This window comes from Plecotus auritus, assembly GCF_963455305.1.
Source record: "Plecotus auritus genome assembly, chromosome: 6".
Lineage (NCBI taxonomy): Eukaryota > Metazoa > Chordata > Mammalia > Chiroptera > Vespertilionidae > Plecotus > Plecotus auritus.
The window spans coordinates 32179006-32205055 of record NC_137773.1 but is presented as its reverse complement, the minus strand read 5'-3'; the positions used below and the strand labels follow the sequence as shown (position 1 = coordinate 32205055).

Below are 26050 nucleotides of genomic sequence, written 5' to 3'. Positions count from 1 at the left end.
TTCTTACTTTGTGTCAGTCACAATGCTTTTACATGGCTTATCTCATTTCTGATGAGGTAGATTCTAGGCTTCTTCCATGTTACAGATGTGGATAATAAGGACCAGAGAGGTTAAGCCCAAGGTCACATAGGTAAAAGACTGACAAAAATCAAGTGTTGTTGGAGGATTAAAATAATTAATACATGTACTTGCACACAGTAGGGGTTCAATAACTGAGGTTATCATTATGATTATTGCACAGCACTTATCACACTGCATTTTTTATTGACTGTCTTGTCTATTCCTCTGCCTTGTGAAAGGCTTAAAAACAGGATCTGAGTATTATTACCTTGGAATCTCCTGCACTTAGCACAGTGCCTTGCAACCAGCACTCATTAGGTGCTTATGGAAAGGGTGAGTGAATGAGTTAATGGACAAATGTCCACAGCTCTGTAAATATATTCTTCCAACTGTTTTGCATAGGTGGCTGTTTCCTTATACCAGTAGTCGGCAAACTGCAGCTCGCAAGCCACATGCGCGGTTTGCCGCTCTGTTGACTAATGAGTTTGCCGACCACTGCCTTATACCAACAGGGTTGTTAACTAGATCAAGTACCAGTCTCCCCTTTCCTCAAGCCCCCATTAGACTTGGAGCAGACCAATAACACAAGCAGGTACTCAATAAATACTGTGGGTGACTAAGGACCCTCCCCTCTAAGCTGCTGTGACAGGTCCCAGGCAGTAGTATCCCAGGAATGGCTGGATCTTGGCCAGATACAGATCCACATCGTCACATAAGCTATTTTTTCTTCTTTTTCCAACTCCATGTCAAGTACACAGAGAGGCTGAGAAACTTGCCTAAGGTCACACAGCAGTTGGTGGTAGAGTTGATATGTCTCCTGATCACTGGTCTGTGCTCCTCTGTCTATAAAATCTCAAGTTCTGTATAAATTCACAATGTGTGAAAATGGAAAAAGAGCAAAGTTTTAAGTCAAAATGTTTAATCATGATCCATGAGGCTGGGAGGACTTTGGGGCAGTAGCAGGAGGAAATCAAGGCCTAAATACTCCAGCTCCTGATGCTCAAATGCTCTGTAGGATTCCAGGGCAGGACAGGCAGCAGGTTCCCATCCTTCATTCAGATGAGGAGACAAGGGAGCAGGATTCTTGCTTTGGCCTTCCTAACAATGGAGACTGTGTTTCTAAGCTGCCTCAGAACACCCAGCCCTGACTACCTGGAGAATGCAATAGCAACTGATTTGTTAAACCCTGATGATCCCGGTAAGAAGGGATCAGGAGGGAGCTTAGTAGAGCCAGTCACCACCAGAAGATATGGCTAAACCATGGTGACCAATTCCTAAGGAGGGGTGGCCTGAGTCAGCAGTGGAGGGAATGAGAACTTAGCCAGTCAGCTTCTATTGTGTGAATGTGCAGTGGTGGGGGTGTCAGGGTGGTCAGGTGTACTGTGCCTCCTTCTGGATGCTGTCCTTTCCTCACTTCTTGCAGGCAGCAGGTCAGGCTGGATGTAGTAGAGGGGAAGAGGGCCCCCAGGGATGTCCAGCTATCAGAAACTTGGGAGCAGAATCAAGGTAAGTGTGCAGGAGAAAAGAGAGGGCATCCAGGGCTGTGGCCTCAAAGCAAGGTTTTTGTTCTGTGGAAGAAATGCAATGGAGTTAGCTCTATCCCATTCACCACCTCGGCCTCAGTCAAGGCCTGTCCCCTTCACCTAAGGTGTCCATTAGAGGTCTAGAGTATTTGTGATAACAAGGAGGTTACCCGCTTCATTCCCCAGTCTGCCTTGTCTGGGATTCTCCAGATGATTCAGTAAAGGTATGAGGAGTGTAATAGAGGAGGCCCTACCTGGCGTTCCATCACAGGTAAGCTAGAGTCTGCCCAGTCCTGGGAGAAGAGCTGGCTGTGCAAACGCATCTTAACTGCAATAGCCTCCACTGAGGAGAAAAGAGAAGATAGTTTAGAAGCGGACAGTTGTTGGCTCTTTAGGCTCCCAAGGAAGGAAATGGAATATCTCTGGGACCCTGGGATATAGGAGGGTAGAAGTGAGGAAAGGACAGCAACAAGAAAGAGGTGTAGTGTCCCTGGGGCCCAGACAGGTTGAACAGGAAGCCTAGAGGTCACTCAGAGAGCAGGAGAAGGAAGAAAGGCCCAGGCTGGGGAATGTAAACCTATTCTGAGGAGGGGGCTGCTCGGTCTGCAGGAGATAGACAGAGTTGACCCTTTTCCTCTCCCAGGGTCCAGATGGCCTGGCCACTGACGCGGGAGCAGAGGTAGCACACTTACTGAGGCAGGGGTTGTGGGAAAAAGACTCTTCCAATCGCTCACACTCCTCCTGCAGATTGCCAGTGCCTCGGCAGGTGCAGCTTAAGGCAACACTGGCATTGACGTTGCTGATGAAGTTGGGGGTCATGGCAGTTCCTGGGGGGTAAAGAGGGGATTGTCAGCGCCTAGGCCAACTCCAACTTCAGCTCTCACCCTCTCTCATCAATCTCAGGAGCACTCCATTTGGGTTCAGTAGCCAGAGCATTCTCACCCCAAGGCCAATCTATATCCCCTAGCCTCACCAATCAGCCCCATGTATGCTTGCAAACATCTGGACTGTTCTGTAGCACAGGTGCCTAGGATGTCCATGGGATGACAATGGGTCTGAAAATCGGCCAGGCGTGATCTGGAAGAAAGAAAATTCAAGAGTTTCCTTTAAGGATCTGGCCTGCAGCCAAATCTTTTGCTGCCCCTTTAGCTGACATGCCCATCTTCATGACAAATCCTCCTCTGCCTTCAGAGCCTGGCCCAGTGAAGTCTGCTCCTGTCACAGTTAAATGCACTGTCAGCCTAGTCCCTCACAGCATATCACTCTGAATTTGGGCTCCACAATCCCTAGTTATGCGATCTCAGGCAGCTTCTTTAACCTCAGTTTCCTAGACTGTAAATAGAGATTGTGGAATTTGTAAGGATGAAATAAGCATTTAGCATAATGCCTGGTACTTATTGCTTAATAAACCTTAGATGTTATTATTAACATTCATCCTACAATAGGTAAAACTTTATCTTCAGATGATGGAATTATTAGTATGTTTTTCTGTATAAATTTCTGCAGTTTTCCTTATATTTTGCTTTGTGTTAGGTGGTGGCTTACTTCTCTGTCATCCCCACTCAAATGCAAACTCCTTGAAGAAAGGAATGATATCTTTATCATCTAGGCCAGCACTTGTTATGTATCAGTACTAGCTACCAGCACAATAACAGGCAGTATGGCAGAGAAGTTAGGAGCACAGACTCTAGGCCAGACTTCATTCCAAACCTTATTAACAAACCTGACTTACTACCTGGGTGAACTTGACCATGTCCTTTAACCTTTCTCTGCTGTGGCTTCTTCATTTATAAACTGAGGCTGATTAAAAAAAAAAAAAAAAAAAAAAAAAACACCCACAAACCAGCATCTATCTTACAAATACAAAGCTCTTGTTAGGTTTAGATGAGTTAATTAATACATGGTATTAAAACAGTGCCTCGCCCATAGTCAGTACTCAGTAAGTGTTAGTATTATAACTATTGAGAGCTCTGACTGTAATATTTTGCAGAAGAGGAAAGTGGGACTCAGAGGCTAAACAATTTGCCCAAGGTTACAGAGAAGTAAGTGGTAGAATCAGGTTGCAAAACAAGGTTGATGTGACTCCATTGTCAACAAATGTCACTTGAATGGATGATAATTACATTTTGGTGAGTGTTTTCCTGAGAAGGTAGAGGAAAGCCAGATCAGAATTTGGCTAAATAATATGTACCAAACACCTTTCAAATCTCCATACCCTTTGATTCGGTAATGGTACTTGTAGCAACACATCCTAATCAGTAATTAGAGTTGTGTACAAAGATTAATAAATAAGAGTGATACTTACGCAGCATTATTTAGAAAACATCCTAAATATCCAACAATAAAGAATGATGAAATAAAATACGAGGCATCCATAAAATGGAGTAAGATGTAGGCTCTTAAAAATCAAGTGGTGCTCTGGCTGGTTTGGCTCAATGGGTAGAGCATCAGACTGTAGACTGAAGGGTCCTGGGTTCGATTCTGGTCAACGACATATGCCTTGGTTGCAGGCTCAATCCCCAGTGGGGAGCTTTGCAGGAGGCAGCCGATCAGTGGTTCTCTATCATCATTGATGTTTCTATTTCTCTCTCCCTCTTCCTTCCTCTCTGAAATCAATAAAAATATATATTTAAAAAAAAAATCAAGTGGTTGCCCTGGCCGGTTTGGCTCAGTAGTTAGAGTGTTGGCCAGAGGTTCATTTCTGGTCAAGGGCAATACCTGGGTTGCAGGTTTGATCCCGGGCCCTGGTCTGGGAGAGAGCAGAAGGCAACCAATGTGTCTTTCTCACATAGTTGTTTCTCTCTCTCTCTCTCTCTCTCTCTCCCCTCCTTTCCTCCCTCCCTTTTACTCTCTCTAAAAATCAATGGAAAAAAAATCCTTGGGTGAGGATTAACAACAACAACAAAAAAAAAAACAGAGGAAAAAACAACAAGTTGTCAAAGGACAGTAAATGACAAAATAAGCACCACCATTTACTGAGCACTTACTTTGCACCAGCTAGTTAAGCACTGTACATAAATTATGTACTTTAACTCTCACCAAACTCCTGTAAGTTATTATTTCAGTTTTTACAGAGGTAAACCTGGTTTAGGTGGAAACCTGGGTTAGGTGATGGAATTTTAGGTAAAATGATTAGCTCACGGTCACACAGACACACAAATTAAATTTAGATCTGTCTGACTTCAGAGCCTGCCTCCACCAGAAAATGCTCATAAGATAAGTACCATAAATGAGGAGATGCAAGATAGAAATATATTCCAAGAATATCAATTTTTGTTTATCTATATACAAAAAGGACTAGAAGGAAATGCTCCCCAAGGTTTTGAGTGGTATTTTTATACGTTTTTATATTTTCTGAAGTTTTTACGCAAATAAAATACTATATATTCTTTTTGAGAAACGAGTTTCATAAAATGTTGAAGGATAGCTGCATTAAGTCAGTCCACAACCCCTGGGAGTCAGACCCAGCACCGCCCAAAGGCAGCCTGGAGGGAATGGTACACAGTGTCCTTATAGATCCTGCCCACCCGCGCCCAGCCCCCACACCTGCACAGCCGGTCGGAGTGGCAGAGGCGCCGCAGCTCCAGGCAATTGGGGGTGCCAGGCGGCAGCGCGCAGCTGGGGGCGATGGTGTTGCGCCTGCGCTGCCCGCAGCCCAGGTCAGAAGGCGCGCAGGGGCACAGCAGCAGGCCCTGCGCGTGGGGCTCTGATGCCTTCTCGAAGAAAGCACGGAGCTGCTGGAGGCAGGTGGAGCGCCGGCAGTGGGGCCCCGAGGAGCAGGCCTCCCCATAGGCCTTGCGCAGCCGATCACACTTGTCATTAAGAGTGCACAGCATGGCGAACTTAAGGCAGAGGTCCGAGTCTGTGGAAAGAGCCGCACCAAGTCACCAGTCCTCCTGCAAACCCAGCTTCCCTAGGAATCCTTGCAACCCTCTGATTTAACAAGCATGGTAGTGGGGGTAGGAAGAAAGGGAGGACTGCCCAGAGTAAGCTCCTACTCCTCACCTTGACCAGGGGAAAAAACCCCACATACTGTACATCTAAAGCTCATTTATCTAGAATTCAAGTAGCCAGAAAGCTCAAATAACCAAAACCCTTTCCTCAATCTTATGTATCAAATGAGATTTCATGGTGGAAATAAGCTAGAGACCCTACAACAATCTAAAGCACTTTCTGACCCTAGCTGGTTTGCTCAGTGGTTACAGCCTTGTTGGCTTGCAGGCAGGTACCTAGGTTGCAGGCTTGATACACCCGCCCCTGCGGGAGGCAACCAATCCATGTGTCTCTCTCACATCCATGTTTCTCTCTCTGTCTCTTCTCCTCCCTTCCACTCTCTCTAAAATCAATGTAAAAAATATCCTCTGGTGAGGATTAATAAAGCACTTTCTGAACTGTCCAACAAATGCACCAAATTCTACTTAGGATTTTTATTTTGTTTTACATCTACCTATTCTGCTCATTATTTATATCACCTGCTTTTCTTACACTGGTTGATGCATGCATAAAAGTTTCCCATTCTATTGAGTCTTGGGAAATTACAGTGATATTCCAATAGAATATCCCAGCAATCAGAACAATGGAGTAACTGGAACAGGTAAATTCCTGGATTCCATGTAACTAAGAGTTTATGTATAAATCTCTTTCCTTTTCTCTCAAAATTCGAATATATAGGACTATATAACAAAACTCCCATCTTTCTCAAAAAGAGAGTGGATGTGTGTGTATTTCCTTCCAATTAACACGACAGCTTCACTTTCCTGAAAAACATGCATCATAGTCCTTGCCAGACAGATGGCTCCCCACCCTGAGAAACCCCTGAGGAGTCACACTCTCTAACCATTTTCCCTGCCCATCCCATTAAAATCGTTGAAAACAAGCAATTTTCTGGTCTTCAGAGACAAAAAACAAAAAAACTACTTAAAAAGAATTTTTGGGGTTTTTTTAGAGAGAAAGAGGAAGGAAGAGAAAGGTGGATTTGTTGTTCCACTTACTTATGCATTCACTGGTTGATTCTTATATGTGTCCTGGCCAGGGATCAAACCCACAACCGTGGCATATAGGGACGATGCTCTAACCAACTGAACTACCCAGCCAGGGCAAAAAAACCACATTTGTGGCTACCTCGAATGAGGGTAAATAATCCATTTCAGCACATTTTTTTCTGGGACTGCAGCCACTCCCACAAACTCTTTGCAGAAACCCACCTTTTGGAACCAAGGAGCCCTAATGGGCTCACTTCGAATGCCTCTCTGATAACTATTGCTTTTTTTTTTTTTATTGATTTCAGAGAGAAAGAGAGAGAGAGAGAGAGAGAGACATCAATGATGAGAGAGAATTATCGATTGGCTGTCTCCTGCATGGCTCCTACTGGGGATCAAACCCACAACCTGGGCATGTGCCCTTGACCAGAATCGAACCTGGGACCCTTCAGTCCGCAGGCCAACACTCTATCCACTGAGCCAAACCAGTCAGGGCAACTATTGCTTTTTGATGACTCTTGTGAGGCCAGACCATGCCCCAGAACTCAGGCTCCCACCCTGCACAATGCTGCTTTAGTTACCTGGCAGGTGAGGACTCTTCCCTCACAAGCTCCCAGCTGTGTTCCCCACCAGGACCCAGGCCCAGCCCCCACACCGTAGTCTCTGCTTGCCTCCACACCTGGCTTGAGAATGTTCAGCTTGCTGATATCCATTTTCCAGGGTTTTCTGGTCACTGTGTCTTCATAGGGGGAGACATCCAGCTCATAGTCACCTAGAGACAAGGTGGGGAGCACCAGAGTCCTGAGGACCAGGTGGGGGATGGGAGCAGGAGGGGCTGAGGCTGCTGAGTCAGACCTCAAAGCCCTGTGGAGAAAAGGAAAATGCAGTCTCTTCCTAACTAGCTGTAAGCTGTGCAGGAGAGAGAAAAAGCAGGGCCATGAATAAACTAGGTTTAATGATAAGAATAGTAAAGGTATCATGTTGAACACACTGTGTGCTGGTCACTATAGTGTAAGTGACACACTCTCTCTCTATATATATAGGGTGGTGTCCCCCTAAATATATACACACTTTTAATCCATTATTAATTCCAATGGGTTAAATCTGAAAAGAAAGAAACATCAGTTGAACTATCAGCTGTTAAAGTGTGTATACATTTTTGGGGGACATCCTGTACATATATTCTATATACATTTGATCTCACTTAATCCTCCTAAGAAGCCTTTGGGTAGGTAAGAAGAAACAGGATGAGAGAAGTTAAGTCACTTGCTCAGGCTCACATAAGCTAAAAAGTGGAGCTGGGATTTCAAACCTAGACTAGCTGATTGCAGAATCTCTGCTCCTAAGCACTAGACATATTTCTGAGGGCCCATGAGCAGGCAACAGTACTCTGTCTTTTCTCTTCCTATTGAAGAAGGGGCAGTGGTAGACTCTGTTCCAGGCCTGACCACTTGGCTATGGAAGCTCTGCATGCTGAGGAGATGGAAGTGAGGCCAGGTCCCAAAGTGAACCTGAGGGAGAAAAGCATAGAAGGAAGAAACAAGGAAACACATCTCTCACAGTACCCCCAAGGGGCTGTGGGCTCCTTAAGGGGCTTACTGGGTTTTATCAAATCACTGCATAGTTCATATACATGGTAGGTACTCAATAATGTTGGTTAATAAATCTTGCTGGAAGAGAGGTGAGAGAGGTGAGCTGGCAGGTTTGTCACACAATAAACCTCTATGAATGCATCTTTAGGAAATGAGGAATATGGATGATGTCAGCCAAATAGGAGAAGACAGTTTGGATACATGGAAAGACTTCATGCTTCTAAGGAGAAAAGGGAGGCAAAAGGATCCAAGGAGAAGTCTCAGGGGAAGTTCTGAAACAGAAGGATTAAGATGAGGAGTGAAAAGCAGGAATCAAAGAGTGTGATAAATTGTATTACTGTTTCCAATTATTTGCTACCCACCCTGTGGGAAGTTATACATCCCCACCTGTCGCCATGTGACTTTCAGACCCATGTCCCACTGCCAGGCTTGGCCATGTGATTTGCTTTGGCCTGTGCATTGTGAGCTGAAGTTTCATAAATCACATCCATCTGAGCAAAAGTTTTAAGAACCATTACCTGGTTCTGCTGTTGCTCTCTTACCTCTATCAGCCTGTACCTCTGAATGAAGAAGACAGGTAGAGCAACTCATGGAAGCCTGCAGCAGGTGTGTAACATGAGCAAGAAGTACATTTTTGTTGTTGAAAGCCAGAGATTTTGAGGTTGGTTGGTTGTTACTGCAGCATAACCTAGCAAATTCTTACTAAAAATGCAATTGGTAAGTAGAAGTGGAGTGCTGCAGGAACATCAAAAGTCTAATATATGGCATTGGTTTTGGGACTGAACAGGGTGGTGAACTTGGAAGAAAGATGATATACTGAATGAGCTCATACTTTAAGGGGAGAAGCTGAAAAACAGAAGGTTAGTAGTATATCTTCACTGCTATTGGCTGCATTTGGCCAGGGACTCGAAGGAAGTTATAAGCTCAGAAAAGAACTGGCCAGTTTGCAAATAGAAAAGAAACAGAAAAGGGAGAATCCAGGAATTCCAGGACTTACAGGATTAAGAGTTGCAACTGCTTCTCATATTCAAATGGTAAAAGATAAAACTGAAAAATGCTTTGAGTGCCCTAGCCGGTTTGGCTCGGTGGATAGAGCATCAGCCTGCGGACTGAAGGGTCCCGGGTTCGATTCTGGTCAAGGGCACATGCCCGTATTTCGGGCTCAATCCCCAGTGGGGGCGTGCAGGAGGCAGCCAATCAATGATTCTCTCTCATCATTGATGTCTCTCTCTCTCTTTCTCCCTCTCCCTTCCTCTCTGAAATCAATAAAAAATATGTATATATAAAAAGAAAAATGCTTTGAGTAATAAAGTCTGTTACAACTCAGCCTTGGAGCAAAGACCAAATCAAGTTTGTGGTTATCATGCCCTTTGTGGAGATCTCTCATTGATTGAGATGGTATCCTAAATCTTGCCAGTTGGACAAATGAACTTAGAGAAAAAAGAATAAGGTAATTGCTCTCCCAAAGAAGCCTGATAAGGGCAAGGTAGCTCTACTTCAGTCTAGAAAGAGATGGAGGTCTTGAAAATAATTATAAGAAAGGCCACTACTGACACAGGAGGTGACAGAAATCAAAGTATAAAAAGAAATTATATTTTGAGAGTTGAACTACTAAGAGTCACCAATTTGGATTAAAAGAGACTGTGCCTATTTGAGACTTAAAATGCCCCAACATTCCTCAGATAAGAAGCAGGCTGAGAATGCTGCTCAGTCAGGTTCTCTCTCCAGCCCTTTTCAGATCTGACCAAAGAAAACACAGCAGGTCTTTGAATTATGTCATTTAGTTCTACGTTGTTTCATTATAACGTTGGTGGAAAAAAAAAATTGATTCCCCACAGAGCAACTGTCTGTGTGGAGTTTGCACATCTCCCCATGTCTGCATGGGTTTTCTCCAGGTACTCCAGTTTCCTCCCCCCTCCCAAATATGCGCATGTTAGGTGAACCAGCATTGTGTACACTGTCTCATCTGAGTGAGTGTGGCTGTGGGTATGAGTGGCCCTTTGATAGAAAGGCCTCCTGTCCAGGGTGGGTTCCCGCCTTGCACCCTGACCTGCCAAGATAGGCTTTGGTCACCCACGACCCTGAGCTGGAATAAATTATCTTACTTGTTTTTATTAGTCTTTCTTAAATGTATGTACAGCTCACATTTATTTCAATTTTTAATATCAGAAATGTTTGGGTCTTTATTTAGAAGTTTGGGGATGTTTTGAGGCCAGAAATATGCCATAGGAACTTAACTCTTGTTTATGTCAATTAGCCTCTAGGAAAATTGGTTTCATTCTATGTCGCTTCCCTTAAAGTCGAAGTTTCCAAGAATCTATCAATGATATTAAGTGAGGGCTTACTGTAACAGAAAAGGAAGGACCTCCCAGAGAGCTAGAGAACAATGAACAGAGCAACTCTCCCATGGAGCAAGAACAACGCCAGTTCCCCAGGAAGATGGCCCTGTGACATTTGTCTAGCTAGCAGGACTTCAGAGTCTCTATGAATCAATGTCTGCTGCATGACTCCCATCCCTCTTCTTTCTTACTGACAGCGCTTGTTCTGGTTTTCCTGCCCCTGTTCCATTACTGTGCATTGAGTATGTATGGGAGGCAGATGACTTGTCTTTTTAGTCCATAATTTTCTAAATCAAGAGGAGCCACACTCAGACCTGATATAAAAATAATCACAAGATTCTGGACTTGAAGCCTGATGTCATGCTTGGATAAAACTCTTAGGGCATCTTCCTAAGATGTGTCTAAGTATATTTTGCTTGTGGAAGAGAGGGAAATGAATATTTTGACCAAGTGGTGGACTATGGAGACTGTATTATTATTTCCAGTTAATTTTGCCCTCACTGGAAGATTATATATCCTCACTTATTGGCATGTGATTTTCAATGTCTCCCTGTGATGTCAGGCGTGCCTGCCATGTGATTTACTTTATAAATGAAATGTGAGCAGAAGTATTTTATATATAACATCTGAGCAGGAGCTTTTAAAGCCATCACATGGTCCTGCCATTGTTCATTTCCCTTTGCTATAAGAAAGGAACATCCCAGACAGAGACTGTAACTTCAGCCTGGATTCCAAAATGAAGGGAACACATGGAACAGCCAACATGGAACATGAATAAGAACTAAACCTTTGTTACTACGGCATGGTCCAGTAAAAACTGACTTACACCAAGTCAGAGGAAGCTCTTCTCTTTGGCTCGTCAAATACATTCTCTCTTTTACCATCTCCTGCCTGGAATGAGTATCCTTTCTGTTGAAGGCTGGACCAGCACACTGCCTCCCAGTCTCTGAATTTATGGATTACACTGTATTTGGAGCTTGTTTATGGGTTAAGACCATTTTCCTCCACCTCCTCTCCAAACTCTTCTGTTCCAGCAGCTCCTCAGGTTGGACCTCAGCCTGATTCAGGCCTCTGCCAAGAGGCAGCTACATGTTGTCAGGTAAGAAAGTGGAAGTGAGACGGTAATGTTGGGAGACCCAAAAGGATACTGCCAATTCCTCCCTCCACTTCTTACTGATGTCACATCCCTCTCAGAATCTACCAAGTGGCTCATATACTGAAGGATTAAAAAGCAACCCCCTAGAGCAGCCGTGGGCAAACTACGGCCCGCGGGCCGGATCCGGCTGTTCTATCCGGTTCTCTTGCTCTCCCCTCCGCTCCTTTACTTTGAATTTATATTAGTTCACACAAACACTCCATCCATGCTTTTGTTCTGGCCCTCCGGTCCAGTTTAAGAACCCATTATGGCCCTCGAGTCAAAAAGTTTGCCCACCCCTGCCCTAGAGCCATCTTCTCTAGCTTAGTCCACTCTAGGATGGGGACCTCACCAAGGCTGCGGGCAGGGTGAACAGTCCAGTAGATGTCCAGGCAGGCAGTTTGGTTCTTCATGCGCCGGTGACATGTGCAACTCATCAGAGAGCTGTTCCTGAGGTGCTGTGCTGCCTCCAAGCAGTCCAAAGAAACTGAAGGCTCCTCTGCTGGTGACGGGGTGCTTACACTAGAAGTGCAGGAACTCAGGTGGTGGTAAGCAGCATTGCAAGTGGGATTGGCCTGGCATTTCCTCCTGGCCTGGATACAGCTGTTCATGAGCCGGCCCTCTGTGGGGAGGGGGTCCCCTGTGGAGGGAGAGATACCAGGTGAGGCTCACATAAGTCAGAGTAGCTGCCTGGGAATACCAAGTCCTCAGGTAAGGTGGGGGATTCAGGTGAAGCTTTGGGCAGGAAAGTATTGGGATGGCACAAAAGGCCTTTAGAAATAAATGTGGGGAGAAGGCAGCCCAGCAGAAGTAGAGAATAGATCAGGCCCAATAAGAGGTGGGAGTCTGAAGAGAGGCTGCTCAGCCTCCTGGGAGGGGAAGGAGGACAGTTGTTTAAACATGATCCTGTCAGGCATAGGGAGGAGGGCTCTGGGCAGAGCTATGTCATGGGTAGGATTAGCATCATAACCAGAGAGTTAAGAATGGATATGGACATGCTAAATGAGAGTTAGCAATAATTCTGTGTTACTTAAAATACCTTATAGTGGAAACTGGTTGAGGTTAGGATGGGGAGCTTTTGCTGACTCTGTCACTGACTCAGGAATACCAACATTGGTTAAAGCTGAGCTCTGGAGGAAGACCCTCCATTCTGGAACTTAGGGTCCCTATCAAGGGATAACAGAACATCATCATACCCCATTTTTCAAGGCAAAATATCTAGGAGTCATTCTTAATTCTTCTTTCCTTCACAACCTATGTTCAATCCAACAAGCCCTGTCAACTCCACAACATATCTGGAGTCTGTCCACTTCTCTCCACAGCAATTACTACCTCCTTTGCTCTAGTCAACATTAAATCTTGTCTGAACTACTGCCAAGACTTATTGGTCTCCCTGACTCAATCTTCCACATTCATTCTCCTAAACCACTCACCCACCCTTTCCAGCTTTATTGAGATTTAAGTGATATATAACACTAGTGTGTTTTAGGTGTACAATGTTATTTGATACACATATATACTGTGAAATGATTACCACAATAAGGTTAACATATCCTTCACCTCACACAATTACTCTTTTGTTGTTACAGCCATCTCTTTTTAATGAAAATTTTAAGTTGGAAAGATTTTTACTGAAGTAAAATTCATACAACATAAAATTAACCATCTTAAAGGGTACAATTAAGTGGCATTTAAATTCATGATTAGTCTAACCATCACCTCCATCTAATTTCAGTACATTTTTATCACCCCAAAAGGAAACCCACACCCATTAATTACACCATTCTACCTTGCTCCTAGACTCTGGCAACCACTAAACTGCTTTCTGTCTCTACAGATTTTCCTAGATATTTTATGTAAATGGGATAATAAAATATTTAATCTTTTATATCTGGCTTCTTTCACCTAACACACTGTTTTTGAGGTTCATCCACATTGTAGCATGTATTACTACTTCATTCTTTTTTATGGATGAATAATATTTCATTGTATGGATATATGACATTTTGTTTATCCATACATCAGTTGATGGACATTTGGGTTGTTTCCTTTTGGTTACTTTGAATAGCACTGCTGTAAACATTCCTGTACAAGTATTTGCTTGAACTTGTATTCAGTTCTTTGGGGTGTATACCTAGGAGTGGATAGCTGGATCATATGATAATTCATATGATATTTAACTTTTTGGGAAACTGCCAAATTATTTTCCATAGTGGCTGCACCATTTTACATTCCCACTAGTAATATACAAGGGTTCCAATTTCTCCATATACTTGCCAACTCTTGCTATTTTCTTTTTTTTTTTTTTAAATAGCTATCCTAATGGGTATGAAGTGGTTTCTATTGTGGTTTTCATTTGCATTTCCCTAATAACTAATGATGTTGTAATAACGACCATATTTTCATTGTAGCCATTTGTACATCATGTTTGGTAATAAAATTTTTATTGAAGCACAAAATATAGAAAAGCGCATAAAAAAGTACAGTTTAATGAATTTCAAACTGAATACACCTGTGTGATCAGAACCCAGGTAAAGGACCAGAACATTACCAGTATCCCAGAAGCCCTCTGCCAGTCATCATCCCTTCAAGGAAACCAGCATCTTCATTTCTTTAATTTTTTAAAAATAATAACATTTGTGGGGGTTTTAAATATATTTTTATTGATTTCAGAGAGGGAGGGAGAGGGAGGGAGAGGGAGGGAGAGACAGAAACATCAATGGTGAGAAAGAATCATTGATCGGCTGCCTCCTGCACACCCCACATGGGGGAATCAAGCCTGCAACCCAGGTATGTACCCTAATTGGGAATCAAACCGGCAACCTCTTGGTACATTAGATGATGCTCAACTAACTGAACCACACCAGCCAGGACCAGTTTGCAGTTTAAATGTCATCTCAGAAAGGCCATCCACGACCAACCAATGTAAAATAACCCCCTAGCTATTCTAACATATTGTTACTTCAATTCTCTGCATAGCACTTACCACCACTTGATTTTTTTTTTTAAATATCTCCCCCTCTAGACTTCCATGTTGATCTTTTTTGTTGTTGTTATTAATCCTCACCCTCGGATATTTTTCCCATTGATTTTCAGACAGAGTGGGAAGGAGGGAGGAGGGGTGGAGTGAGAGAGAGAGAAACACCGACATGAGACACATTGGTTGCCTCCTGCACACACCCCAGCTGGGGTTAGGGATCAAACCCACAACTGAGATAAGTGCCCTTGACTGGGAATTGAACCTGAGATCCTTTGGTCCGAGGATGATGCTCCAGCCACTGAACAACACTGGCCAGGGCTTACATGTTTATCTTATCACTACTCTATCACCAGTGCCTATTCTTTGTGAGCTTCTACTATCTATATATAAAAAAGGCTAATATGCTAAGTGTCTGACCGTCTGGGTAATGTCACATAGCAATGCCTGGCTTCCTCTCCCTAGCAACTAGATTCCTTGCAGTTTCTTCAGCCCAGGAACACCCAAGTGGAAACATTTTACACTGTAACCAAATGTTTGTGAAGTGTTTTCATTTTCCTGTGCCTCATCTCATTTGATCCTCACAGAAGTCCTGGAGTAGGAAGATAAGAGACGTGGTGGAATCCTATTTTCTTTTCATTAGCCAGAAAATGGAGATTTAGAAAGCTTAGAAATTTGACCTGACTGAAAAGAAGAAACGGTGGACCTTGAAAATGACTTCAGGTTTTCTCACTGCGTAGAATATAGTCAAACACTGCACAGTTAAATATTTTACCCTTTGTTCTCCTTGCATGATCTACAATAATAATCTGCTTCATGTTGATATTTACTGCTGTGTTGCTGACAATTACCTGAAATAGAAGTTGGAGTGCTTCACTGGGCTGGAAAAAGTTTGGCTACGTCAGAAAGCAGGTCTAATTAAGCAAGTTTATTCTATATATGTAAAAGGCTAAGTTGACTCACTCATGCGCGATACATATAAAGCTCTCACTGGTGCAATCGCATGCCTGTGTTTCCATCTGTCATTGTTGATTGTGAGTTTGGTTGACACTTCTATTATAGAGAAAGGGCGAATAGCAATATTAAAATATTCCTTCTAATTAATTTCCTTTCAATGTGCACGAATTTGTGCACCGGGCCACTAGTTTAAGAAATAATCAGATAACAGAGATAGTCTGTGAGCCTCTATAACTTTCTGGGTCCCTTCCCTCTACTTACAATCAGAATCTCAAAACTAGGAGGGGCCTCAGAGTTTAATTAGTCCAACTTCCTCTTCCAATCATATGAAAATCATTTTGGAGAAACCAAGATGGCGGCATAGGTAAGCACCTAAACTGCTGCCTCGCACAACAATTTCAAAACTACAACTAAAAGACAGAACGGACACCATCCAGAACCACAAGAAAGCTGGCTGAGTGAAAATTCTACAACTAGAAGGAAAGAGAAAAGCTCACAGAGAATTGGAGGTACGGCAAAGGGTCTTTGTGCGCGCAGAGAGGAAGGGCGGCTGAGAGCCTGGCTGACTTTCTCTGGTGGAAGGGGGAAGGAAGCCCCCGACCGCACTGAACCCCAGTTCTGACTGCACTGAACCCCAGTTCCAGGCGAGCCCCTGGGGACCCACGCTCTTACGGGGGGAGTCTGGACTCTCGGGCGGAGACTCCGGAGCCGGGGAAGGCGGAGGACTGAAAGCGCGCACGTGCACGCCAGTGCGCACAAAGGCTGCGGAGGTTGCCACAGGCTTTCCCTAGTGGAAGGGAGTCAGAGGTTCCTGACTCCACTGGGCCCCAGTTCTGACTGCACTGAACCCCAGTTCCAGGCGAGCCCCTGGGGACCCACGCTCTTGTGGGGGGAGTCTGGACTCTCGGGCAGAGACTCAGGAGCCAGGGAAGGTGGAGGTCTGAAGGCGCGCACATGCGCACAAGGGTAAGGCTGACAGGAAGCCAAGACTGAGACTCCACCCCATCCAAGCTGAGCACAGAGGCTATTGCAATTTGGCAAATCTAATCCTATAAGGCTGTCTCCAGCACCGAACTTCTCCCAGCATAGACACAGCTGATCCTTACAGCCAACTGGCCTGGAGGTCAATTCTTCCCAGTGATACCAACAACAATCAAGACTTAATTACCACAAGGCTGTACACACAGTCCACAAAGGGGTGCACCAAGAGTGTCCACCTCAGGTTAACTGGGGAGGCAGACCCACTGGGCCATATTGGAAACCTAGCACACAAATCTACCTTACCAACTCAGGGAAGCAGTGAAAATGCGGCGTCAAAGAATCAGATCACAAACAAAAGAAATGGAGGAAAACAAACGACTGGATATAGAATTCAAAACCACGGTTATAAGGCTTTTTAAGAATATCCTAGAAAAGGCCGATAAATATAACGAGACCCTCGAAGATATGAAAAAGGACCAACTAGAAATTAAACATACACTGACTGAAATAAAAAATATTATACAGAGACCCAAAAACAGACAAGAGGAACACAAAAATCAAGTCAAAGAATTGAAACACAAAGAAGCAAAAAACACTCAACCGAAAAAGCAAAAAGCAAAAAAAAAAAAATCCAAAAAGTTGAAGATAGTGTAAGAAGACTCTGGGACAACTTCAAGCGTACCAACATCAGAATTATGGGGGTGCCAGAAGAAGAGAGAGAGCAAGATACTGAAAACCTATTTGAAGAAATAATGACCGAAAACTTCCCCCACCTGGTGAAAGAAATAGACTTACAAGTCCAGGAAGCGCACAGAACCCCAAACAAAAGGAATCCAAAGAGGACCACACCAAGACACATCATAATTAAAATGCCAAGAGCAAAAGACAAAGAGAGAATATTAAAAGCAGCAAGAGAAAAACAGTTAATTACCTACAAGGGAGCACCCATACGACTGTCAGCTGATTTCTCAACAGAAACTATGCAGGCCAGACAGGAGTGACAAGAAATTTTCAATGTGATGAATAGCAAGAACCTACAACCAAGATTACTCTACCCAGCAAAGCTATCATTCAGAATTGAAGGGAAGATAAAGAGCTTCACAGATAAGAAAAAGCTAAAGGAGTTCATCACCACCAAACCAGTATTATATGAAATGCTGAAAGGTATTCTTAAAGAAGAGGAAGAAGAAAAAAGTAAAGAGAAAAATTATGAACAACAAATACATATCTATCAACAAGTGAACCTAAAAATCAAGTGAATTAAAAACCTGAGGAACAGAATAATCTGGTGAATATAATAGAATCAGGGGCATAGAAAGGGAGTGGACTGATAATTCTCAGGGGGAAAGGGGTATGGGGGGGTTCATGAAATGACTGGACAAAAATCATACACCTAGCCAAAACCGGTTTGGCTCAGTGGATAGAGCGTCAGCCTGCGGACTGAAAGGTCCCAGGTTCGATTCCGGTCAAGGGCACGTAACTTGGTTGCGGGCACATCCCCAATAGGAGGTGTGCAAGAGGCAGCTGATCGATGTTTCTCTCTCATCGATGTTTCTAACTCTCTATCCCTCTTCCTTCCTCTCTGTAAAAAATCAATAAAATATATTTTTTTAAAAAAATCATACACCTATGGATGAGGACAGTGGGGGGGAGGTAAGGGCAGAAGGTGGGGTGGGAACTGGGTGGAGGGGAGCTATGGGGGGGAAAAGGAGAAATAATTGTAATCTGAATAAAGATTTATTAAAAAGAAAATCATTTCATTACTTATTAAAATGCAGATTTCTTTTTTTTTTAAATATATATTTTATTGATTTTTACAGAGAGGAAGGGAGAGGGATAGAGAGTTAGAAACATCGATGAGCTGCCTCCTGCACACCCCCTACTGGGAATGTGCCTGCAGCCAAGGTACATGCCCTTGACCGGAATCGAACCCGGGGCCCTTCCGTCCGCAGGCCGACGCTCTATCCACTGAGCCAAACCAGTCAGGGCAAAATGCAGATTTCTGAGCCCCATCCCAGAATTATTGAATCAGAATCTCTAGTGATAAAGCCTGGGAATCTGATTTTTTAATTTTTTTATCTTCATCCGAGAATATGTTTATTGACTTTTAGAGAGAGGAACAGAAAGAGAGGGAGAAACATCGATTGATTGCCACCATGCCAACTGGGATCGAATCTACACCTCAGTATATGCCTTGACAGGGAATCAAACCCAACCCCCTACTCCCTGGAAAAAAACACCCGCAACCTTTTGATGTAGGAGACAACACTCCAACCAACTGAGCAGCCTGGCCCGGGTGGGAATCCAAATTTTAGCAAGTTCACTGGAAAGTAATATGCACCTTATAGCTTAAGAATTGGTGCTATATCCAGTGCATAAAAACATTACTGATTTTCCTTTGGCTTAAACCTCCAATATGCCTCAGCATGACACTGTTAGTCTTTTTATTTAAAATTACAATATTTTGTTCATCATGGATTTTTTTGGCGTTTTTATTTTTAAAAATATTGCATTGAAATATTCTTTATCTTCACTACTGAGTTTCTGGGCACCCCCTTCACTCACCTCACTTTAGTCCCAGCCCTATATAGGACCATTTAATTCACTTTTTGGCTCTTAGTTTCACAAATGTAAGATGAAGGGATTAGATTAAACCAGAATTTCTCAATGGAGGAGTGGAAGAAGAGAGAAGTTAGGCCTCTTTTAGTGGTATATCAGAATTTTCAAAGGAATGTGTAGTTCAAAAAAAGCATATTTGATCATTTTATATGTGTAAGATGAAATAACAGCTTTTTAAGTTTCAAAATATATTTAAGAAAGGCACGAGATTTTTATCTTTACCAAAAGTGGGACCTGAATTTAAATAGCCTGAGAAATGCTAAATGTTCTTCTGGTAGGTGCCTAGGAAGTGTTTGCTGAAAGAAATATAGCAGGTCCAAGTCTCATTGCTTTGACTAAGTATCGAGTTGTAACAATTTTCAAAAGTAAACATCTCTGATTCCTTAGCTGATAGTTCACCAAGTCTGGGCAATGGTGCATTTCGGGGCATTGAAGCTCAACAGAGGGTGGGGGCAAGGTGTTCAGTGTTTACCCTTGATCCTCACATGCAGCCATACTGTTAGGGTTAGTGAAATTTCCTGGGCAGTCAAATCATTAGTGATTTCTTACTGCCCTGATTTACTAATGGTCAGTTTGGACAAACCAGTCCTTTCCCTCCTTTCTTTCAGATCTGCCTTGCAGCCAAGATTGCAATTCTCTAGTACTCACCTTGTGGACAGAGGCGGTCCATGTGCGGTCCCTGCCTCAGTATTCCCTCCACTCAGGCTCTGGGCAGGAAGCCCGAAATGAGATTCCAAGCACCCATCCCACACAAAGGCCATGCATGGGCCCATTCCCTGGGATCCCAAGCTGCCCTTCCTTAGGGCAATGACATGGTTCTAAAACCAGGCCTTCATCTACACATTCCACAAAACACCTATTGTGTATCTATAATAGGGAAAGGCAACTGTGTTGATAGATTGCAGGGAAAGGCTATTTTGCCCAAGAGCCAGTTTTCTCCTCTAATTAAAATAATAACAGAAAGTACATCTTTAAGGGGCGTAGGTTGGTGGTGAGCAATATTCTCAGCAATACAACTAAATAACAATGTTAGCACGTCTTGGCAGCAGTTTACAATACTTGTTTGTGACAAGTCCCTTCTAACCAAAACTTCTCATCATCTGTACCTAGTGTCCACTTCCCCAGTCCTTACAGGGGATGGAAGAGATGATGCCCACGTGGAGCAAATGGAGTTTCCCCACCAGCCAGAGATGGTGTTGTGGAAGTTGTGGGTTGTTCCGTGACAGCGCAGATGCACCACAGAAGAGGAAGAGGAGAACCGGCGCTCGGAGATGCGTGGGTGTTCTGGTCACTGCATGCAACTCAATCTACAACAGTTCAGACCCTTTCTAGGCACGGAACCCAGCCCTTTCCTGGCCACCTGGGGACCTCCTCTAGTTCCCCAGGCTCGGAGGAACCGAACCCGGGACCAGGTGGCGGTGCTGTGCGAGTCCTCTCTGGGCAGTGCTGACAGGGCTCCACCTACACACTCCCCTTCTCTCTCCTCCTCCTAACACTCTGGCCGAGAGGGTCCTGTAAGGCACAGGGGACACTCACCGGCTCCGAGCAGCGGCAGCAGCAGCAGCAGCAGGACAGACAGCGCTGATAGCAGGTTCGCACGGCGCGCCATGGCCACGGTGAGGTGCGCGGGGCGGCGTTCGCCCCTGGGCTGCTCTGCCTGTGCCAGCGCCACGCTCCCTTCACTCCTCGCACTGGAGCTCAGGGAGCTGGGGGCCCCTTGCCGGCGCCTCCCACCGCTGTCTTCTGCCCCTCCCTGCACGCAAGGCGCCAACTCTCCCACCAGGGTCCTGGGCGCCGCCCTCCAACTCCGAAGCGGACAAACGTGCCTCTTCTCTGGACGGAGAAAACGCAGGGGTGGGAGCAGAGGGCGAGTGCCTGGGAGCGGGAGGGGCGTGGAAGATCGTGCTCTATCAGAGCCCCCTGCCCCGCGCCCCACCTCGGCTCCTGTTGGAGATATTGGGGAAGCTACCGCTGAGACTCACCATCTGGGGGATTGCCAATAGCTATCCCAAAAAAGCACCCTTTCTCATCCCCGCCCCCCGCCACCCTACTACCACCAAGGAATAACCAACACAAATGAAATCTTGTAACAAAACTTGAACACACCAGCACTAGGACACTTGCATTTCTAGTATTTTTTTCTTAGAATTTGCACATCTATGATTTCATTTTCCCCTCATTATCTTCAAGGGTAAGATCGGTCATTGTTTTTAACCCCAAGATTCTGCAAAGATGGGTCCTGGACAGGAAGCAGATCTGGTCCCAGATCCCAGGATCTTTGCCAGACTAGACTCCTTCAGCCCCCTCAGAGTCATGAGGGAGGATGGAAAGATTAAACCCCTCTCAGACTAAATAGCAGATTTCCCTGGAAGACAAGATCACTGAGGAAGGTGGCTGGAGAGACCATTTAGGTGCCTCATCATTTTCAGATGACGTTTCAGAGAGCAAGCTAACTCTCCCAAGATTAAGCAGCTAGGTAGAAACAGCTGTGCCAGAGCCCAGGATTTCAATCTATAGATGCAAAGGTACTCATTGGCCTAGGGTGGATTCTAACCTGCTCCCAGCACAAATATAGAGGCAGAAGGACCTGATGACTGAGAACTAATCAGTGCTTCAAGAGAAAAAGAGGGTGATGAAAGGAAGTAGAGGGTTTCATCCTCTAACCAAGCTGTCTCACTGCCACAGTCCACCTGGCGAAGGGCCAGAAAGGAGGGTACTGAGCAGCACAACATAAACCTCTGAGATTTATTGGCTGCTGCTTCTGAATATGGCCATCCTGCTGTGGCCTCTGGGGGGCATTTGCCAATGTAATCAGCACAGAAAGAGAGCCATTCCAGCCAGGGGTGTAAATCACCCTTCACAAAGCTACGAGAGAGACATGTGGCCCTAGATAAGGAGAGAGACTGATGTGGCCTCTTGTGCCCTTTCCTCCCCTCTCCTCCCCAGGGGGAGCTGGTTCCTGAGCTGTAATGCACTTTAAATGGAGTTTGTGCTTCTTTTTAATCTCTATCTGCCTTGCCAGTCTTACAGAATTGTGAAAGTGAACATCTGGCTACTCAGCTTTTGTACAAGGCCTGTTTTCCCTCAGGGTGGCCTACCTTTAATGTACCTTTCCCAAGCCCTCCCCTCCATTAAGGTTAGAAAACTGTAGCTGGGGAGCCTATTATAGCCCCCACTCTGGCAACAGTCTCAGAACAGAATTTACAAAACAAAAGGTAACAATTTTAGGCCGAGACCTACAAATCAACAAAGATGTGGTGTGGTCAAGGGGCATCACCTCTGCTGTCCTTCTTCTTCAGCAATAAAGCCAAATCAAGTTTGGGGTAGGTGGGTAGGTTGGGAAAAGGCATTTGTTCAGGGTGCCTACTGAAAGTGTCTACTCAATGCTATCCCCATGGAATGGACCAGGAAGGCAGGAACAAGGTCCAACAGGTGGGCTAAGAGCAATGCCCAGTTCTACCTGTAAGAGGCCAGGCTTTTTGTGAGAGTAAATGAGATGCCTGGAGCATATTTCTGGGCACAGGTGGGGCTGGGGTAGTGGTGGAGAGCCTGACATCATTTGGCCTTTAATGAGGACTGATAACTAGACTAGGGGAGGGTTGAGGAAGCCTCTACAAATAAATATGACTCCAAGACTAATATTAAACACTCTTCCAGCATACCCTTCTCCCCACCAAACATGTCCTCTATGACTGCCAACACCTGCTGAAGAGCATTGCCGTTGGGAACCTTGTGGATAATGACAAATGCGACAGTCCTTTCTATAAAGATGATGTTACTCAGCCATCATTCAATCCAATGTCCTTTGAGACTGATTATGGATCCAGCTTTGTGCCAGATGCAAAAATTGTTCAGACACAAACCCTGGGAGGAATTGCAACCCACTGATTGGGCTCCAAGGTCCAAATACCCTGTACTTTAACTCCACTTTCACTTGTAATCTTGGTTTTCTACTTTCTATCAAGTTCTCTCTCACTCACTGTTAAGCTTTAATTCCTGCTGATATCCTAACCCAGGATATTAGCAATATAGTGAATAGCTAAGAGCACAAGCTTTACAGACTGCCTAGGTTCAAATGACATTTCTAACACATGCTGGGTGACTTGAGCAGTCATTTGATTTTTCTGTGCTTCAGTTTTTTCATCTGTAAAATTAATAACAGTATCTACTTCATATGTGTAACAGTTCTGAGGATTAAATAGTATATATTGAATAAAAGGTTTAGCACAGTGCCTGACACATACCAAGCACTGAATAAAGTGGTATCATCCTGCCCTAGCTGGTTTGCTCACTGGATAGAGTGTCAGCCTGTGGACTGAAGGGTCCTGGGATCGATTCCAGTCAAGGGCACATGCCCAGGTTGCAGGCTGCATTCCCAGTAGGGGGTGTGCAGGAGGCAGCCAATCAATGATTCTCTCTCATCACTGATGTTTCTATCTCTCCCTCTTCCTTCCTCTCTCTAAAAATCAATAAAAATATTTTTAAATATTTTTAAAAGTGCTATCATCCCAAGTGGCATGCAGAAATTAAACACCTGTAAACTCAACCAGCCCCCATCACCCAACTTGCTGCTTTGGAGCTGGACACTACACACAATTCTTCCTTTTGCTGAACATACTAGTGAGCCAGGGATGGAAACAAAAATAATTTTCTACTTTGTCAGTTTTTTTGAGGGCCAGCCTTGTGTCATATCTGAATATCTCCAGTACTCAGAATTAACAACTCCAGATATATGTACATTTAGGAATTGGTGTTGCCCTAGCCCAGTGGTCGGCAAACTCATTAGTCAACAGAGCCAAATATCAACAGTACAACGATTGAAATTTCTTTTGAGAGCCAAATTTTTTAAACTTAAACTTCTTCTAACGCCACTTCTTCAAAATAGACTCGCCCAGGCCATGGTATTTTGTGGAAGAGCCACACTCAAGGGGCTAAAGAGCCATATGTGGCTCGCGAGCTGCAGTTTGCCGACCACTGCTCTAGCCGGTTTGGCTCAATGGATAGAGCGTTGGCCTGTGAACTGAAAGGTCCCAGGTTCGATTCCGGTCTAGGGCACATGCCTGGGTTGTGGGCTCGACCCCCACTTGCAGGAGGCAGCCGATCAATGATTCTCTCTCATCATGGATGTTTCTCTCTCTCTTTCTCCCTCTTCCTTCCTCTCTGAAATCAATAAAAATATATTTTTTAAAAATAAAGGGATTGGTGTTTCCTTAATACTTGCCTGAAAGAGAATCCTATATGTCTCCCACTTTATACCCCTGAGAAGGCTTCTTTTTTTGAGAGAGAGAGAAACATTGATGGGCTGCCTCCTGCACGCCCCCTACTGGGGATTGAGCTTACAACCCAGGTATGTGCTGATTGGGAAACCAGCGACCTCTCACTGTAGAGGAGGATGCTCAAGCAACTGAACCACATGGACCAGGCTGCTCCTCCCTTTAGTTTTCCCATTGATTTTTAGAGAGTGGAAGGGAGGCAGGGGAGAGAGGAGAGGGAGAAACATTGATGTGACAGAGACACATGTGTGACAGAGACTAATGGATTGGTTACCTCCCACACACACACCCCGACTGGGGGCAGGGATTGGATGCCCTTGTCCGGGAATCAAAACCACAACCCATCGGTGCATAGGCCAACACTCTAACCACTGAGCAATGCTGCATGGACCAGGGCTGCTCCTCCCTTTTTAATGTCAGAGGTCAGCCAGGTCCTAGGTTGAGATGGACAACCAGAAGCAGTTTTTAGGCCCAAAAGTTTTCATGCTTTTTTGCTTGACTTCATGATGAATACTAGCTGTGCAAAGATAATAGTGCAGAGCTAACCCCCTAAATAGCCTTGTGCTGAGGTCTAGGGGCTAGGGTCATAGTGTCTGCTCTTAGTCTCGCAAGCCTAAGCAATCCTTATGGCCCTGATTTCTCAAGAACCTACAAATGAGGCTTACATATTTAACATACTACACAATGCCAACTCTAGAAAGGCACTTTGTTCTTTGGTGAGGATCTGATAACGGAAAATCCATTAAGGTACAGACTCTGGAGCCATACTGACTGGGTTCAAATCCCAACTCCACCATTCACTAGCTGTGTGATCTTAAAATAAGTTAATTTCTTTACCTATAAAACATAATAATCATAATAATCATAATAATCAGTACCTGCCTCAGAATTACTGTGAAAATTAGTTTACATATACACCAAGTTCATAAAAAAATCTTGCATGCAGTAAGTACCTCCTGAAAATAGCATGAATCAAACTATATAGTACCTATACAGTAGGAGGATGTTATAAAACTTATATGGATCCTGGCTGATGTGGCTCAATTGGTTGAGTATTGTCCCATGCACTGAAAAGTCACTGGTTTGATTCCTGGTCAGGGCACAGGGCGCAGGCCTGGGTTGTAGGTTCGATTCCTCATTGGGGCACATGCAGGAGGCAGCAGGTAGATGTTTTGCTCTCATGTTGATGTTTCTCTCTCTCCCTTCCTCTCTAAAAATCAAAAAAATAAACAAATAAAAATTACATGGGAAAATGTTGCCTTTTAGGCAAACATAATTTTTCACAAAGTAGATAATTAAGCCCTAGTTTTTTTGTTTTGTAACTCAGAATTTCCAATTATTAAGATTACTGAAATGTGAACACATGGGTACCAGTCTCTTCACAGGTGGGGGCTTGGTTCTACCTTTCTGGGAATAACTATCAGGAAATAACCCACTAGGGTAGGTAATGAGTCAGGGGCCCCTCCAAACAATTGAAAGTGCAGGTGCTTCAAGCAATTTCTTCCTTGGGCTACGAAGAGTTCTTGCTTGGTGGGAGTAAGTGTGTGGGATGAGGCAGCAGCTTTTCTCTCCTTTTTTTCCTTCACCTCTCCTAGTTATGAGCTCAAGGGCTCAA

The 26050-nt window shown here is 44.4% G+C and overlaps 1 protein-coding gene across 1 annotated transcript; it reads right to left on the bottom strand.

The window, feature by feature from the left end:
* Nucleotides 1-958: 958 nt before the first annotated feature.
* On the bottom strand, nt 959-20991 carry GFRA3 (GDNF family receptor alpha 3). The gene is made up of 8 exons (XM_080672791.1): nt 20699-20991; nt 11981-12268; nt 7242-7334; nt 5130-5445; nt 2557-2660; nt 2276-2410; nt 1838-1926; nt 959-1628 (listed from the first exon to the last, which is right to left on the bottom strand). Exons 1-8 carry the CDS (start codon nt 20769-20771, stop codon nt 1542-1544), a joined length of 1185 nt encoding a protein of 394 aa, XP_080528917.1. The 5' UTR covers nt 20772-20991; the 3' UTR covers nt 959-1541.
* Nucleotides 20992-26050: the final 5059 nt, after the last annotated feature.